At 42.5% G+C, this 18,067-nt stretch overlaps 1 protein-coding gene across 1 annotated transcript in view; it reads left to right on the forward strand.

The window, feature by feature from the left end:
• The first annotated feature begins 1,044 nt into the window (after window positions 1–1,044).
• SLC45A2 (solute carrier family 45 member 2) overlaps window positions 1,045–18,067 on the forward strand; it is a 199,042-nt gene continuing 182,019 nt past the window's right edge. Inside the window, exons 1-2 of the mRNA XM_089689451.1 lie at window positions 1,045–1,583; window positions 16,024–16,206. Of these exons, the coding sequence (XP_089545577.1) occupies window positions 1,130–1,583; window positions 16,024–16,206 (637 nt within the window). The 5' untranslated portion in view covers window positions 1,045–1,129. The remainder of the gene's footprint in view (window positions 1,584–16,023; window positions 16,207–18,067) is intronic.

An 18,067-nucleotide genomic window follows, 5' to 3' on the forward strand; every position in this document is an offset into this window, starting at 1 on the left:
AAGGGTGAGGGCTCTGGGGGACCCTGATATAAGTTGATGGGCTATAGGGACCCTGATGCACATAAGGTGGGGGGACTCTGGAGACCATGATTTAAAGGGGATACTGATTTATTGGGATGGGCTTTTTCAACCCTAGTGTTGAGGGGGGATTCTGGGGACCCTGATTTAAGGAGGGGGAACTTGGGGACCTTGATGCAAGGGGAGGGGTTGTGGGGACCCTCTCCTGTATCCTGTCCGCAGTCTCTGACTGTCTCCTGGGGTGGAGCTCTAATAAGAAGAGGTGGAGCCTAAAGTGGAAGAGGCAGAGTTTACAGATGAAGGTGTGGATGCCAAAGAGGAAGGGGTGGGACAAATTTTGATTGGGGGCATTATTTTAGTCTTGTCTAGGGCAGCACAAAACCAAAATACACCACTGAAACTCCTGAGTACCATTTTGAGTTGCTGCAATGAAATTTCAGCAAAATTGACTAGCTTGATCATTTTTTTACTTTGATTTTCGGGGTGTCTTTGAATTCAGTCCTCTGTAGGTTGATAATTTTCATTTCCTTCAAACAATGGGGCATCCTTACGTTCTTGACACATTACCCAGTCCATATCAGCATAGATATTCAGCATGAGATTTTTCCCCATTGAGATCTGATGTGTTTTCAAAGTGTTCCTTTAATTTTTTTGAGCAATGTGCATTTACATACTTTGCATATATATGAAATAATGCAATATTATAATTATTATATAAAAATATAAAAAATGTTTTATTTATGGAGCAATCTTTAAACAGAGGGTTTAGCACTTTGTAAGTTGCGATTTACAGAATTGCGGCTAAAAACTGCAATCCCTAGTCACATCTCTGATTGCAGTTTTATTGGATCCAAAGGAATTTGTGTTTTCATCTTGTGATGACCTGGCTCCCTGTGAATTAACAGTTTGTAGATGTAGAGTAGAAACCCCGGGGAAGTGGAATAGTTTTCAGATTAAGACATTCACATGATTATTTTTTTTTTCCTGTCTCTAACTTGTGATCTTTCGGCTATGAAAGGACTGCAGTTACGCCTCTTTTAAAAGCTGGAGTGAAAGTTTGATCCTTTTCCACAACTAATAGGAATCAGCAATCAGACGTCATTGAGCTAATATGACCCTCTCCAAAGATGTGGTGGTTAAGCAGCCTACAGTTCATATAGACGGTATGAGCATACATCCTCCTATAAAGGACATGGAGTACTCCAGCAGTGGCAGCAGCCTTGAACAGATGGATGGAGCAGTCTTTCAGCTTGTGGAGCCCCCTCGAAGGTCCACTGGCAGGCTGATCATGCACAGCATGGCCATGTTTGGTAGAGAGTTTTGTTATGCCGTGGAAGCGGCCTTTGTGACTCCAGTTTTGCTCAGCGTGGGCCTCCCTAGGAGTTTGTACAGTTTTGTTTGGCTCATTAGCCCCATTCTGGGGTTTGTTCTTCAGCCAGTGGTGGGTTCTTCTAGTGACCACTGTCACTCCCGCTGGGGGAGACGAAGACCCTATATTCTCTCATTGGGGATTTTGATGGTTCTGGGGATGACGTTATATCTTAATGGAGATACAGTCATATCTGGTAAGTTAAGCTGTTGTGTGATTTATTATTAATAAAATATATATAATGTATTTTTTCTTATGTGCATACATTTTTATTATATGATGCTTCAGCTACTCATGTGATTTTTAGTAGCTTGGTTGCATTACTAAAGCTGACCAAGCACTGTTCAAAATGTCTTTGGTTCATGATGAACCTGCAAAAATCTGTCCTGTTTGCCCCTTCCAGCCCGACATCCTTACATTGAAAAAGTGAGCCCAAAAATGGTGTCTACGTCCAATAGGAATCAGCCCCTGTTGACATTTTGGCAGCAGCCATACAGAATGTAGTGTATGGCCAGATTAAAGCCTTGTTCACATAGGATCCAAAAAAAACCCTGTGCTGCTTAATATGTAGGCTGCCTTTACAAACCTCAACTTCTGAAAATCCAAACTGCCTGGAAGTCATTCTGAAACAAGGACTTCCGAAGCTATGTCATTGGCTTTGAAAAAGTATGTAGACCAGGAGTCCTAACCTGCTGTTTGTGGTTCTGCATCCATAACTTAGGAAGTAATAAGCCAGGCAACTTGCATTTTCAGAGTTTGGTCAGCCGTGGAAACCCACGTAGACCTTGTACATAATGGGCTTCAGCTTGTATAAGAGCAGTGTATACAGAAACATTTTACAAAGCTTTCAGACAGCTTTGCTGATGCCTTATAAACGCCATTCACTATCCAGTTTGGGAATGTGAAACATGAATCTTAAAGGGAGTGCTGACTATCCTTTCAAACCAGCTGCTAGCAGCCTTCAGCTTCCCAAACCGGATGAGGAGGTACGCTTCAACAGAGTTGATACAAATCATTTGTAAAAGGCTTGCTGTACACATTGCTCTCTCATGCTGAAGCCCATGTGTACAGGATTCCTCAGCTTGAAGCTGCAAGTCTGATGTGGTTTTGGATGCATTTTAGACCTCTCATGACAGTGAAAATGAATGGGCAGCACAGTGGCTAAATGGTTAGCACTTCCACCTGGCAGTACTAGGGTCCTTGGTTTGAATCCCAGTCATGGCACCTCCTGCCTGGCATTTGCATGTTCTCCCTGTGCCTGCGTGGGTTTCCTTCCACACTCCAAAGACATGCTGGTAGGTTAATTGGCTCCTGTCTAAATTGGCCCTAGTATGTGTATATATGGATGTAAGTTAGGGACCTTAGATTGTACGCCCCTTGAGGGTTAGGGACTGATGTGAATGTACAATATATGTGTAAAGTGCTGCATAAATTGATGGCGCTATACAAGTACCTGAAATAATAAATGAATTCATTTGGAGGTCATTCACATCTATGCAGCTAATTTTGAAAGGATCGCAAGCGTCTTTGTAGCAGTGCATCCAATTTTGATGTGCATACAATTGAATGTAAACCACACAGGAAATTATCTGTTCACATCACATATGATTCCAGTGCGTTTTTGTGAACCTAGTTTGAGGTCCCATTCATACCTCCAACATCAAACATTCCATAGTTTTCAGCTATGTCTGTTCACTTCTGGGCATTGTGTTTGTGTTGCTTGAAAAGTACATGAGCTTCTTTCCAACTACAAGCTTGAAGCATTTTTTTGTCCCTAACGGACTTTTGGGTCAATTCATGCTGTTAGACGTGGTAAAATGTCTGTCACCGTAGGGACACACAGGAAAGAATTATTTCCTATGTGTCCCATTTACACTGCAATGTAGCCTAATGCTCCGCTGCATCATGCTGTGGTAAAGTGCAGACATGCTGAATTTTATCGCAGTGCAATGGCCTGAATCGCACTACAATGTCGTGCAGCGAATCGCATGATTTTTACACTTCATATAAAGCTTGAACAAAACAAAAATAGGGGAGCCGTGTTGTGAGCTGAATGTAGCAGCCGGAGCTGTGAGACTCTCCATCTGCGCTGTGATTCAAAGGGTATATAGCATGAATTCACCCTCAATAAGAATGACTGACTGAAAAGCGTTGCTTCCAAGGCGGCCTGAATTCTCTTGGTAATTGACAAATATTAGTCTTTTAATGGTGGCTGATGGAAGCTGATATCACTCTTCATGCACAAATTCTTCCAGTTTTTGCAGAGATGCCTGAGGCAGAAAACGAGCCCAAACCTTGTTCTCCAAAACTGACTATAGTGGCTCTGATATTGAGGTCTGGCGAGGGTCCAGCCCCAGGAAAGGGGCCAGACTTCGTCTGCATGCTCATCAAACCACAATTTGACAACACCAGCTGTGTGAATCGAAGCATTAACGTCTTGGTAAATGGCGCTGTCTTTGTGAATCAATGTCTGCACCATGGGGTGCACATGGTTTGCCAAAAATTGTACATAGTCGCTGGCAGTGACTCTACCTTTCAAGGTGATGATGAGGCCTGCAGAATATCAAGATATTGCTGCCCAAATCTTTCTGCGCAAGCCACTATGCCTTACCGTTGACACAAGACAGTCCTGGTCATAAGCTTGGGACTGTGTTTACGTTTTTAACACACATAAACTCATCCGGTGGTTGGTAACAACGTGAAGCTTGATTCACTGAACCATATTACAGTCCTTCTTTGGTCGACAGTCTATGATTTATGGGTGTTGCACCACTCTTGCCTCTTCTGAGCATTATTATCAGTCACTAGTGGTTTGGCAATTGCAGCTTTCCCATGAGTGTTTTGCCTCTGGAGTTCCCTCTGCACAATTTTTGTGGACACAGGCTTTAGAAGACTGAGATTGAGCTCTGCGGTCACTTTTTTGCAGCACTTTTCTTATTCCAGGTCACATTCCTATGCAATGTCAATTTGTCTGTTTCGGTCTGTTGACCACGACGACTGCAATTATGCTTATCAGACAACATTTTCCCAGAAACTGTATATGTCGTCATAACCTTTGATACTGTACCTCGTAACACCGCAAATAAATTTGGCAACTTCAGTCACAGAGGCACCAGCTAAGCGGGCACCAACAATTTACATTACATTGCACTATATATACACTATTGCCAAAAGTATTGGGACACCCTCCAAATCATTGGATTCCGGAGTTCCAATCACCTCCATGGCAACAGGTGTATAAAATAAATTCCCTAGGCATGCAGACTGCTTCTACAAACATTTGTGAAAGAATGGGTTGCTCCCAGGAGCGTAGTGAACTCAAGTGTAGTACCGTGATAGGTTGCCACCTGTGTAATGAGTCCATCTGTGAAATTTCCTTGCTACTAAATAGTCCATGGTCAGTTGTCAGTGGTATTATAACAAAGTGGAAGCAACTGGGAACAACAGCAACTCAGCCACCAAGTGGTAGGCCACGTAAAATGACAGAGTGGGGTCAGCGCATGCACAGTGTGCAGAAATCGCCAAACGTCTGTGGAGTCAATAGCTAAAAACCTCAAAACTTCATGTGGCCTTCAGATTAGCACAAGAGTGCGCTGAGAACTTAATGGAATAGGTTTCCATGGCTGAGCAGCTGCATCCAAGCCTTACATCCAAGTGCAATGCAAAGCGTCGGATGCAGTGGTGTAAAGCACGCAGCCACTGGACTCTAGAGCAGTGGAGACATGTTCTCTGGAGTGACAAACAAATTCTTCTGGGAAGGCTCTCCACAAGGTTTAGGAGTGTGGTCAAACATTCCCATAGACATTCTTCCAGAAGAGCATTTGTGAGGTCAGGCACTGATGTCAGATGAGAAGGCCTGGCTCACAGTCTCCACTCTAATTCATCCCAAAGGTGTTCTATGGGTTTGAGGTCAGGACTCTGTGCAGGCCAGTCAAGTTCCTCCACCCCAAACTCGCCCATCCATGTCTTTATGGACCTTGCTTTGTGCGGTCTTGTTGGAACTGGAAGGAGCCATCCCTAAACTGTTCCCACAAAGTTGGGAGCATGAAATTCTCCAAAATGCCTTTGGTATGCTGACGCCTTAAGAGTTTCCTTCACTAGAACTAAGGGGCCAAGCCCAACCCCTGAAAAACAACCCCACACCATAATCCCCCCCTCCACCAAACTTTACACTTGGCACAATGCAGTCATGCAAGTCACGTTCTCCTGGCAACTGTTAAACCCAGACAGAAGCATGATTCATCACTCCAGAGAACACGTCTCCACTGCTCTAGAGCCCAGTGGTGATTGCTTTACACCACGGCATCCAATGATCTGCATTGCACTTGGTGATATAAGGCTTGGATGCAGCTGCTCGGCCATGGAAACCCATTCCATGAAGCTCTCTGTGCACTGTTGTTGTGCTGAAGGCCATACAAAGTTTGAAGGTCTTTAACTATTGACTCTGCAGACAGTTGGCAACTTCTGTGCGCTTCAGCATGCGCTGACCCACTCTGTCATTTTACGTGGCCTACCACTTCATGGCTGAGTTGCTGTTGTGTCCACTTTGTTTATAATACCACTAATGGTTGACCGTAGAATATTTAGTAGCAAGGACATTTCACAGATGGACTTATTGCACAGGTGGCAACCTATCACGGTACCACCCTTGAATTAACTGAACTCCTGAGAGCGACCCATTCTTTCACAAATGTTTGTAGAAGCAGTCAGCATGCATAGGTGTTTGATTTTTATACAACTGTGGCCATGGAGGTGATTGGAACACCTGAATCCAATGATTTGGAGGGCTGGCCCAATTATGTTTGGCAATATTGTGTGTGTGTGTGTGTGTGTGTATATGTATGTATGTATGTATATATATATATATATATATATATATAAAATTTTAGCTCAAGTTTGAATGCAGCCTTAAACCTGGCCAAATTTTTATAAATCTGTGATGATTGTACTGTTAATATTCTTGTCTTTGACTCTGTGGCATCAAAGAGGCCTAGGAGCTGTACTTGCAAAATGTTTTATTTTTCTTTTTTTGCAAAACAACTGTTTTGTCTACTGCTGTACAATTTGTCTGATGTACTTTTGGTTTTTTTTTGGTTTTTTTGGTCTGTTTGGGATTTCTTGAGGCCTTTTAAAGCCCTCTTTAACTCCTGGATGTTGTTCTTTTATTGGTACTGGTTGTCTCTTTAAACAAATGTCAGCCCTGTCCCTATCTCCCAACTGCTCTATTAAGTTGTCATTCTGTTACATGTATAATACATAAGGGGGGATATGATCTCCATGTATAATACATAAGGGGGGATATGATCTCCATGTATAATACATAAGGGGGGATATGACCTCCATGTATAATACATAAGGGGGGATATGATCTCCATGTATAATACATAAGGGGGGATATGATCTCCATGTATAATACATAAGGGGGTGATATGATCTCCATGTATAATACATAAGGGGGTGATATGATCTCCATGTATAATACATAAGAGGGATATGATCTTCATGTATAATACATAAGGGGGGATATGGTCTCCATGTATAATACATAAGGGGGGATATGATCTCCATGTATAATACATAAGGGGGTGATATGATCTCCATGTATAATACATAAGGGGGGATATGATCTCCATGTATAATACATAAGGGGGGGTATGATCTCCATGCATAATAACGGGGGATATGATCTCCAAGTATAATACATAACGGGGGATATGATCTCCATGTATAATACATAAGGGGGGATATGATCTCCATGTATAATACATAAGGGGGGATATGATCACCATGTATAATACATAAGGGGGGGGGGGATATGATCTCCATGTATAATACATAAGGGGGGATATGATCTCCATGTATAATACATAAGGGGGGATATGATCTCCATGTATAATACATAAGGGGGGATATGATCTCCATGTATAATACATAAGGGGGGATATGATCTCCATGTATAATACATAAGGGGGATATGATCTCCATGTATAATACATAAGGGGGGATATGATCTCCATGTATAATACATAAGGGGGGATATGATCACCATGTATAATACATAAGGGGGGGGGGGATACGATCTCCATGTATAATACTTCAGGGGGGATATGATCTCCATGTATAATACATAAGGGGGGATATGATCTCCATGTATAATACATAAGGGGGGATATGATCTCCATGTATAATACATAAGGGAGGATATGATCTCCATGTATAATACATAAGGGGGTGATATGATCTCCATGTATAATACATAAGGGGGTGATATGATCTCCATGTATAATACATAAGAGGGATATGATCTTCATGTATAATACATAAGGGGGGATATGGTCTCCATGTATAATACATAAGGGGGGATATGATCTCCATGTATAATACATAAGGGGGTGATATGATCTCCATGTATAATACATAAGGGGGGATATGATCTCCATGTATAATACATAAGGGGGGGTATGATCTCCATGCATAATAACGGGGGATATGATCTCCAAGTATAATACATAACGGGGGATATGATCTCCATGTATAATACATAAGGGGGGATATGATCTCCATGTATAATACATAAGGGGGGATATGATCACCATGTATAATACATAAGGGGGGGGGGATATGATCTCCATGTATAATACATAAGGGGGGATATGATCTCCATGTATAATACATAAGGGGGGATATGATCTCCATGTATAATACATAAGGGGGGATATGATCTCCATGTATAATACATAAGGGGGGATATGATCTCCATGTATAATACATAAGGGGGATATGATCTCCATGTATAATACATAAGGGGGGATATGATCTCCATGTATAATACATAAGGGGGGATATGATCACCATGTATAATACATAAGGGGGGGGGGGATACGATCTCCATGTATAATACTTCAGGGGGGATATGATCTCCATGTATAATACATAAGGGGGGATATGATCTCCATGTATAATACATAAGGGGGGATATGATCTCCATGTATAATACATAAGGGGGGATATGATCTCCATGTATAATACATAAGGGGGGATATGATCTCCATGTATAATACATAAGGGGGGATATGATCTCCATGTATAATACATAAGGGGGTGATATGATCTCCATGTATAATACATAAGGGGGTGATATGATCTCCATGTATAATACATAAGAGGGATATGATCTTCATGTATAATACATAAGGGGGATATGATCTCCATGTATAATACATAAGAGGGATATGATCTCCATGTATAATACATAAGGGGGGATATGACCTCCATGTATAATACATAAGGGGGGATATGATCTCCATGTATAATACATAAGGGGGATATGATCTCCATGTATAATACATAAGGGGGGATATGATCTCCATGTATAATACATAAGGGGGATATGATCTCCATGTATAATACATAAGGGGGATATGATCTCCATGTATAATACATAAGGGGGGATATGATCTCCATGTATAATACATAAGGGGGATATGATCTCCATGTATAATACATAAGGGGGGATATGATCTCCATGTATAATACATAAGGGGGAATATGATCTCCATGTATAATACATAAGGGGGGATATGATCTCCATGTATAATACATAAGGGGGATATGATCTCCATGTATAATACATAAGGGGGGATATGATCTCCATGTATAATACATAAGGGGGGATATGATCACCATGTATAATACATAAGGGGGGATATGATCTCCATGTATAATACATAGGGGGGATATGATCACCATGTATAATACATAAGGGGGGATATGATCTCCATGTATAATACATAGAGGGGATATGATCTCCATGTATAAATACATTTGTGGTTCATATAGTGAACTCACCCTGAGGTCATCACAGAGGACAAGGGGGCACTCTTTACGTCTGGAAGAAAAGAAATAGGGAGGCATGCTGTTTTGTATCTCTCTGCTGGGCAGCATGTCCTGCTGACAGGAGAGACCTGTGCCGGCCAGGACTCAGTGATTGACATCTCTAGGCACCAATAATGGAGCGGGTAGGGCAGCACGTATGCCTGCCCTACCTGGAAATTCAAAGTGTGTGTGTGTGTGTACGTACGTACGTACAGCCCTGTAGTAGGGAAAGTGGTTTTAATGAAGTAGGTTTACTTTACAGAGTTAGTGGCATTACCTTTAATAGCACTCTTCCAATTAGATGATATGGCATTTAACATATTTTAGACATTTTATTTACTTTTTTAAAATGGACAAGCACAAATCATTGGTTCTTCTGTACTTCCTTTTTTTTTTTTTTTGGGTTGGTGACAGGGTTTTATTAAAGCAGTACTAAGCTCCAAGCTCCCAATAGCTAGCTGCTTGCTTTGGGGTACTGGTGTGTGCTCACTTGTGAGATCTATGCGTCCATAAGACCCATACAGCCACAGTTTGGCCCCGCCCCCTTCTATCTCCTCATTTGCTCACTGGTTGTGATTGATGGCAGTGGGAGCTATTGATTCCAGCCGCTGTCTCAACCAATGAGGGGAGAGAGAGAGAGTCCTTGGACAGTCGAGGCTCCTGTGCACATCGCTGGATCAAGAGGGGGCTTAGGTAAGTATCGGAGGTGGGGGGGGGGGAGCAGCACACAGAAGGTTTTTTACCTTCATTCATTGAATGCATGAAGGTAAACAGCCCTCAGCCTTTACAACCACTTTAATATAAATCAAATACAAATAAAAAATAAATGTTGAGTTTTTAATACCACTTTAACAGGCTGCATAGTAATTGATGTTATTGAGTCACCAATCCCTTTTCATTGTTTTGTATCTGTGTGCTGAAAAAAAGGTTATTTTTTACTGTGTATTATATATTATCCCCCCCCCTATTTTATTAAGTTGGATAGCTTTAGAAATATATATATCCCTGTAAGTCAAGGTCTATGAATGACTATAGCATGTCCTCTGTTCAACTTCAACTCTTTACAGAAAAAAAAAAAAAATCTATTCTACATCTACTCTACTAGGTTTTAATGTAACTTGTGCTTGCTGTGACAGAAGCATCTGGAAAGCAATACACTCCAGAAATAATTATTTGAAGAGGAAGACCAATTTACATTAAAGGACATGGAATCAGAAGAGTGAAGGTGGATAAAGACCCCCCCCCCATCCCTTTCTTTTTTTGTTGTTGTACAGGTTCAAGGTTTTTTACCTTCATGCGCTCTACTGTACGTGAGTGTAGAAAACTCTTCAGTGTGCAGCACTCCCCTAATACTTACCTGAGCCCCAGCACGGTCCAGTGATGTGTACAAGAGCCTTGGCTCTCTGGGGGCTCCCCCTCCTCGCTGGGCTGCTGTCACAGCCAGTGAGCCAATGATGAGAGAGGGGGGGGCGGGGCTGAGCTGCAGCTCTGTGTGTCAATGGACACGTAGAGCAGCAGCTTGGGAGTGAGCCTGTTTGGGTGCCCCCATAGCAAGCTGCATGCTCTGAGGGGCACTCAACAGGAGGAAGGGGCCAGCAGGGGCGGACTGACCATTTGGAAACTCGGGCACTGCCCAAGGGCCTGGGGTCAATAGGGGGCCCCATGAGATGGTACCTTTTTCATAGGCTTTTGTGAGTTTGGGCAAGGCCACAGGGGCCCCATGATCCCCTATTGCCTGGGGGCCCCATGAGTTGTCAGTCTGCCCTGGGGGCCAGTATATACTGCTCCTAGCACCTTTTTATGTGCATCATTTCACTTATTTTTTTAAATCACATTTTAAAGCATTAGGCTTTTTCTTTTGGTATGAAACAGATTTTTTTTTCACTACTCTAGTTTTGCAAACTTTTATTTCATGACTTCTACTCTTGTTTTGATCATTCACTTTGGTCAATTACAATATAACTTTTTTTTTTTTTTTTTTTTTTTTATAACCTGACAAATTTTTCAGTCATTTAAATTGGCCCCACAGTGGTTTCCCTGCTTAAAGCTTAAAAGATAAGTTCACAGTTGTAAAAATAATAATAAATGCACTTTTTTTTTGTCTAGAAAGCATTGCACACGAAATCTTTGCCATCCTCTATGATGCCACCTTGAATAGGATGACAATGGGTGGTTGTTTTGGGTTTTTTTTTTTTTTTTGGGACACACATTTTGTTTTTCTAATTAAACATTTTTTTTACAGCCACTTCATTTTGTTTATTTTTAGCTTGCTAATAAGGCACAACTTTTTGTTTTGTGTAATTTTCTTTCTTTTTTTTTTGGATTGGCTGTCTTTCAACTCCCAAACAACAAATCCTCATGCAATCCAATCTTGCAGTTAATTATTAAATATAACATATTTAGTGAGTGGATTATTTGACTTTACTTTTTTTGTTTTTTTAAGCACTATTTGCATGTGCTGCTTGCACAATTAATCTTCTGCTTCACAAGAGGCTGATGAAGTATAAATAGAATTGTCTTGCTTCACTCCTTCATCTCTATGATTAGGCCCCTGATGGGTGTAGCAAAATGCATCAGAGATGGGGCTCAGGAGGAGCTCAAGGCTGAGGCCATTCACATTTCTTTTCACCTGTTGAGCTAGTGGTGTGCGGCATCTCTCATCCGTTCAAACCTCCCTACTTTCTGGATTGGGCATAAGACAGCCTGCACCCTTAAAAGCTGTGAGATAGTGACTTGAAAAAGTATTATCACCCCTTGAAATGTTCCACATTTTGTCATGTTACAACCAAAAACGTAAATGTATTTTGTGTGATAGACCAACACAAAGTGGCACATGATGTGGAAGGAAAATGATAAATGGTTTTCAAAATTTTTTACAAATATCTGAAAAGTGTGGTGTGCGTTTCAAGGAAAATTCAAGGATAGGAATACTTTTTCACGTCACTATATCGGATTTACCAGAGCACCTTGAGTGGTATAGGGTATTGTGAGCATATCTCTGAAATCTTATGTAAATGGCTACAGATGTCTGGACAGGTCCTGACGTTTGCATGATGTGAAATGCCAAATGTTATTGTTGATATCTCCCCCCTCCCCCTTTTATCATGGGAGAGCCACACTCCTGAGCAGATGCATAACTAGAACCTTCAGGGCCCCAGTGCAAGAAACCATAAAGGGCCAGGGGATCACACGAAGGCCTGATCACAACAGAAGGTAGATAGCAGGGGTGGCGGGGCGGCATTAGTGGACCAAATGCCTGCCATTTAAACGGAAGGCATTGGTTCCTCTGTATTTTGACCATGCTTTCTCTGTTATGCAGGTATACGGGCAAGCCACATAGAACCCCCCTTCTCCACAGAATGGGGCCAGGTCACAACTGTATGTACACCCCTGCTCTTAGGATCACAAGCTATTTTTGTGCCTTGGCTCATGAGGACAAAGTCTTTAGGAAGGCACCAAGGTCCCAGCTAGGCTTAGCGTGGGGGAGGGTGGGGGATGCTATTTGCATATCTACTTCTAGGGATCCAATTGGGTCTGGAGAAGCTCGCTGGAGAGAGACAGGCGCAGTTTTTATGGGAAAGAGTTCAGCTGTCCTATGGTGGAGCCTACATCTCCCTCACTAGGGAGAACCTGGTGGATATTGGAAAGTGGCAACCGATCCTGATCCTGTGAGTAGATGACCCCACTGCTGGAGGAAAAGTGACCTCTTCCTTCCATTTTTTTTTTCCTTTTTTTTTCTTCTTTTTTTTATCTCTGAAGGAAGTACAGATCACCAACAGTATAAGAGATTGTGTGAGACATTCAGTGGTTTGTGCATTGCAGTCAGCAGCTCTGTGCAGTGCAGCCAGAAATTCAGGAGTCCTCAAATTATCCAGTTCTACAGTTTCGTGGTATCCCAAGCTCCCTCTCCCAGTTCATCATTTCCAATAAAAACCCTAAAAAGAACTCCTAAATTTTTTTCTGAGCCAGGGGAAGAATTAAGAAAGTGCTTCAAAACTCGTTACAGCCCACATCCACAGCATCAAATCTTTGTGCTGATGTCACTTTCGGTCGGACACCATCTTGCATTCCATGCTGGTCACCGCGGCAGCCAGCCGCTTCCTGGAGTCCATCACTCGCCCCCAGACTGCATTGTGGCTATCATACTGGCTGACTTTGCTGAGGAGGGATCTGTGGATGTACTGACTTGCTTTACTTCTCCATGTATTTTGTGAGTTGCTAATTGCACAATTTAATAAACCCGTCTTTTATGCCGTACTTAGTCTGGAACCCCTCTGTTTCCCTTTTCTTCTCATGTAGTTTTTGCAAAACTCCCCAACAGTTTTTGAATTGGGGCTGTATGTACTGTATGTACACAGTCCAAAGCAAATAACTTGCATTGACGTCATGGTTCAAAAATACAAACTTCCCAGCGGGAAGGCACCCAACTGGGAACACTCACAGATCAGGACAGTAATGCAGAGCAAAGCGGGTCCAGTGTGCCAACAGCGTCTGTCTCTAAGGGTGGCTGGTCTGTGCCCAATTGGGAGGATTGCTGGACAAGAGAGCATTTCCCTATCCTGTCCCAACTCATGTGAAACTTATCCCTGATGCTATTCACTTTCCCTTACAGGTGGGTAACCTGTCCCTGCACTGTCCACTCCCAAAGTGCACAAAGCCTGGGAGCCAGGGTCTGAAATAGACTCTGCCTGACCGAAGATGGCTGCCAGAGTCACATGAAGTGGCAGCTTCTAATTTGGATCACTTCTCCAGTGACCCAGAAAACTAGGTTGACTTCTCCTCCTGCAATGCCACTGTGGTTGAGTGGCCCCTGCAGTGGAGACTGCACATGCTGAAGTGGATAGACTGATGTGGTGTGGGGTGTTCTTTGTTTTTTATTGGGGTTTTTTTTCCCAACCTTATAAGCTGTGTAACTATGTAATATTTTATCAATTTATCCTGTATCTTACCTTTTGTGAACCTACAGTGTGGGTGTTACCGCTGTTAAGCTTTCTTCCTGCAAATGATAACGAAATGATTTGAATCAGGAAAAAAAAATACAATTTGTTAAATACTCTGTTCTTTTGATACTTGGCTGTTCATGGCTACATGATATATTGCAAACGGCCAAGTAATATATCGCACAAAGGGAAATCTAGACACTTGAATGAAAACCACTTAAATCTTGTCAGCGACCCAGTTCAAATATATAAAGCAATGTTATTTGCAAACCTTTTACATCCTCACATTTCTTCCTACTCTGCACTGGCTGACAGCACGTAATTAGGCTTAGAACTGCAATTCTGTACAAAGAAAACCTGTAGTGGGCATATTCTGTGAAGTAGTGCCAAGTAGCATTGCCTAACTTATGACCAGTCAGGTTCACAATCCTACTCTTTCCATTAAACACTTGCCTGCTGGGCACATTTACCCCATTTCCTTCCCAGGCCAATTTTCAGCTTTCAGTGCTGTCGTATTATCTTTTTTTTTTTTTTGAGACAGAGATTTGTTTTTAGTGGTATTTAATCACCACTGGGTTTTTACTTTTTTGCTAAACAAAGACCCAAAAATGTTGAAGAAAAAACAAAAAAAGCTTAATTTCTGTTAGAAAAAGATTTGGTAGATAAGTAAATTTTTCTTGGTCTCTTCTGAGGTGGTATTTATGGAGAGGCACAGGTGGGCATTGATGAGCACTGACAGGCTGCACTAATGGCCACTGATGGGGCTGCATTGATAATAGGGTCACTGGTGATCAGTGCCCTGACTATCAGTGTATATGTGCCTGTGCGAATTGCTGGTTACCAGCTTTCCTTTTCTCCACATTGCATAAGGAAAAGACTGCTGATAACCCACACGTCTGTTTACACTGTAATCCACTATGATTGGACACAGCTGATCACATGTAAAGGGTCGCTGTGATTGGCCCTTTACCTCACTTTGTGATCAGATCTGTCCAACTGACACAGCAATAACAAAGCGCGTCTGATGCACGCGGGAAGGGGGGCGCTGTTCTGGGAGGAAGTCATTTGTCTATAGCGTGGTTGGCAACATGTTAATATGTGAGCTTTTATTCCTCATACACACTGGATGTTTTTAACACTGGTGCTAGAGGCATCTGTCCTCCTTCTTCCTATACCTCCCTATGTGTTGGCCTATGTATCCCCATGCACACGTAGGCGTTTTACAGGCAGAAAAGCCAGAAAAAAAGCTGCCAATGTGTCCAGAAGCAGCAGAAAAGAAGCTTGAGTTTACGCATGTTAACACTAGGCATGTTAAGCACTTGAGCACTAATTCTTTTTAATGGATAGAATAAAAGTTTATTCTGGCCAATGAAATGAATTAATGGCCAATGAAATGAATTAATGCCCAAGTGTCAAGCATGTGTTGTTTTTTTGCTTTTTTTTTAGGAAGATACCATAGGTTACATTAGAAAACATGTTGTAGTGGCCAGAAACCACCATTAGATGTGAGCATACTACAGAAAAATACAGTACAACACAACTCATAAAAACACATGAAAGTGGGGTGTAGCATTTTTTCCCCCTAGAAGTCCATGCTGAGGAAGTGGCATTGCTACATATGGGTTCCTATGTTTATTTACAGTATGCATGATTGTTCCAATGTTTGGATCCCCATACACTGTGGAATCCTCCTCCTTCCTTTAACAGAAGGGGTTATACTGCACTTGCATTGGATGCAAATGATAGTTGGCATAATGATTATCTGATCCACACGACTTTAGTAGAATAATATATATTTTTTTTTTTACGCTTGTGTTACAGCCATATTTAAAGACAATGGTGGCGCCGAGAAGAGGACTTGGGCGATCGTAATTACCATGCTTGGAGTTGTTGCTTTCGACTTTGCTGCAGACTTTATTGATGGACCGATAAAAGCCTATCTGTTTGATGTGTGCGCACACCAAGATAAGGAGAGAGGCCTTCATTATCATGCTTTATTGACTGGTGAGTGTAACCCATCATCACTTCTCTTATTCCTTATTCATTGCATTTCTAAGGGAGTAAACTGGGATTATGTACTCCAGTCACAAGAGTTTTCTTGCATTTGACTCATGATGCTATCAATACCGCTATTATGGAAGTGGCTACAGCCCATAGCCCATGATGCCTAGATTCATGCTGAGTATCATTCATTGTAGTCAGTGGTAACCTGTAGATATTGCACTTTGTTCTGTTCACACATTTCTTCATACGTAACGTGGTATCACAAACTCCAACAATAACTGAAGATAAAGAGGAACTTCAGGTTTTAAAAAAACAAACAAAAAAAAACTAAGTTGCTAAGCTGCAAATACTATATCTATTGACTTTTAATACTTGGGTACTTATCAATGCCTGGAATAAAGAAATGTCTTTCTGCAGCTGATTTTTTTTTTCCCCTACCGCTGTGGATCCATGGTTCTTCTATTTTGGATATGGGAGACCTCTGTGAATTCCTGAGGAATCACAGCCGGCTCCTCATTGCGCACACACTGTGGGACTTACAGTCTCCATTGATGTATGATGTGTCCCAAGAGCTGCTGATGAGGTGTGAGCAGGGGGCACTCTTAAAGTGATACTAAAGCTAAAAACATATTTTACCTTAATGCATTCCTTGCATTAAGGTAAACAAATGTTTTCTATTGCTCTGCCCCCATCCCCCCACCCCTCATTACTGTGTGAAGGGAAAGAGAGATGAGAAGAGACCCAGATCTCTGCATGGTTGCATCCCTTCTCCCCTCTCTCCCTCTTTACATAGCACTCAAGCACCAGTGGCTCCTGCTGCTGTCAATCAAATGCAGAGGAGGAAGTGGGGGTGGGGCGAAGTTCCACTGTAAGTCTATGGAGCGCGGCAGACACCATGTGCCTCCATAGCAAGCCGCTTGCTATGGGGACACACAAATGTAGCACTACCCCTTTAGGATTTGCTGAAGATTTGGATCCCCCTCTAGTTCTGCCAACCAGCCAAGTTGCATTTTTCACAAGCTTGCAATCCGGAGACAGTAAACAGTCCGTGAGCTTGGTTTTTAAGTTTATTACTAGGGATATTGAACTTGGATGGGGCGTATGGGATGCCCAAGGAACAGCAAACTGAGGGCAGCTTCCTGGCAATTAAGTCCAGGATAGGAAATTCTCCTCTGGAAGAGCTCTCCAGCCTCTTCTGGGGTACCACCCCAGACCCCAGGTAAATCCTCTTCTTTACGCAGATGTCTGGAGAAATCCCTAGGCAAGGGGATCCAGTGCCTGCTACTTGAAAGGGCTAATCGTCCCAGGTATGGAACTAGACAGACAGGTTTCCCCCCCAGAATGCTCTTTCCCTTTAACTGGCCCAGGGGGTATAGGATTACTCACCTAGTCCTTGCCTGTGAGTTGGCTGGGTTGGTGGCTGCCTTTAAGCCTTCTGCTGGGCTGACTCCTTCCTTGCCTTCACAGGTGATCATCCCTCTGTGGACTGATGAGGCTGAGTGATCCTCCTTTCCAGGTCCCAGCCTCTAGGTAGGCCCTCTCCCTCTGGACCCCCTCACAGGCTCCTGCAATTTAGCCTTCCTCACATTTTCCACTCGAACTCCTGCTGCTGAGCAGGCTCAGTTATACTTAAGGGCTGTCCTGACTCCATGCCAAGCATCCTGCCTGGGGATTGGTCCAGATCCCCTAAGTATGCAGATCATCCCTTCCTAACCCCCGCCTACTGCTTCTAGAATCTTCTCCAAGTTTGTAGAGCAAGGGGAGGTATCAAGGAACTGGTCTCAAGAGCCTCTCAGCCCTAACCTAAAATTGACCCACTGACTCAGCCTAGGCTGCTACTCAGTATTTCCAACTAAAAAAA

The sequence above is a fragment of the Staurois parvus genome, unplaced genomic scaffold (assembly GCF_062004578.1).
Source record: "Staurois parvus isolate SC_StPar_1 unplaced genomic scaffold, SC_StPar_1.0 ptg000475l, whole genome shotgun sequence".
NCBI lineage: Eukaryota > Metazoa > Chordata > Amphibia > Anura > Ranidae > Staurois > Staurois parvus.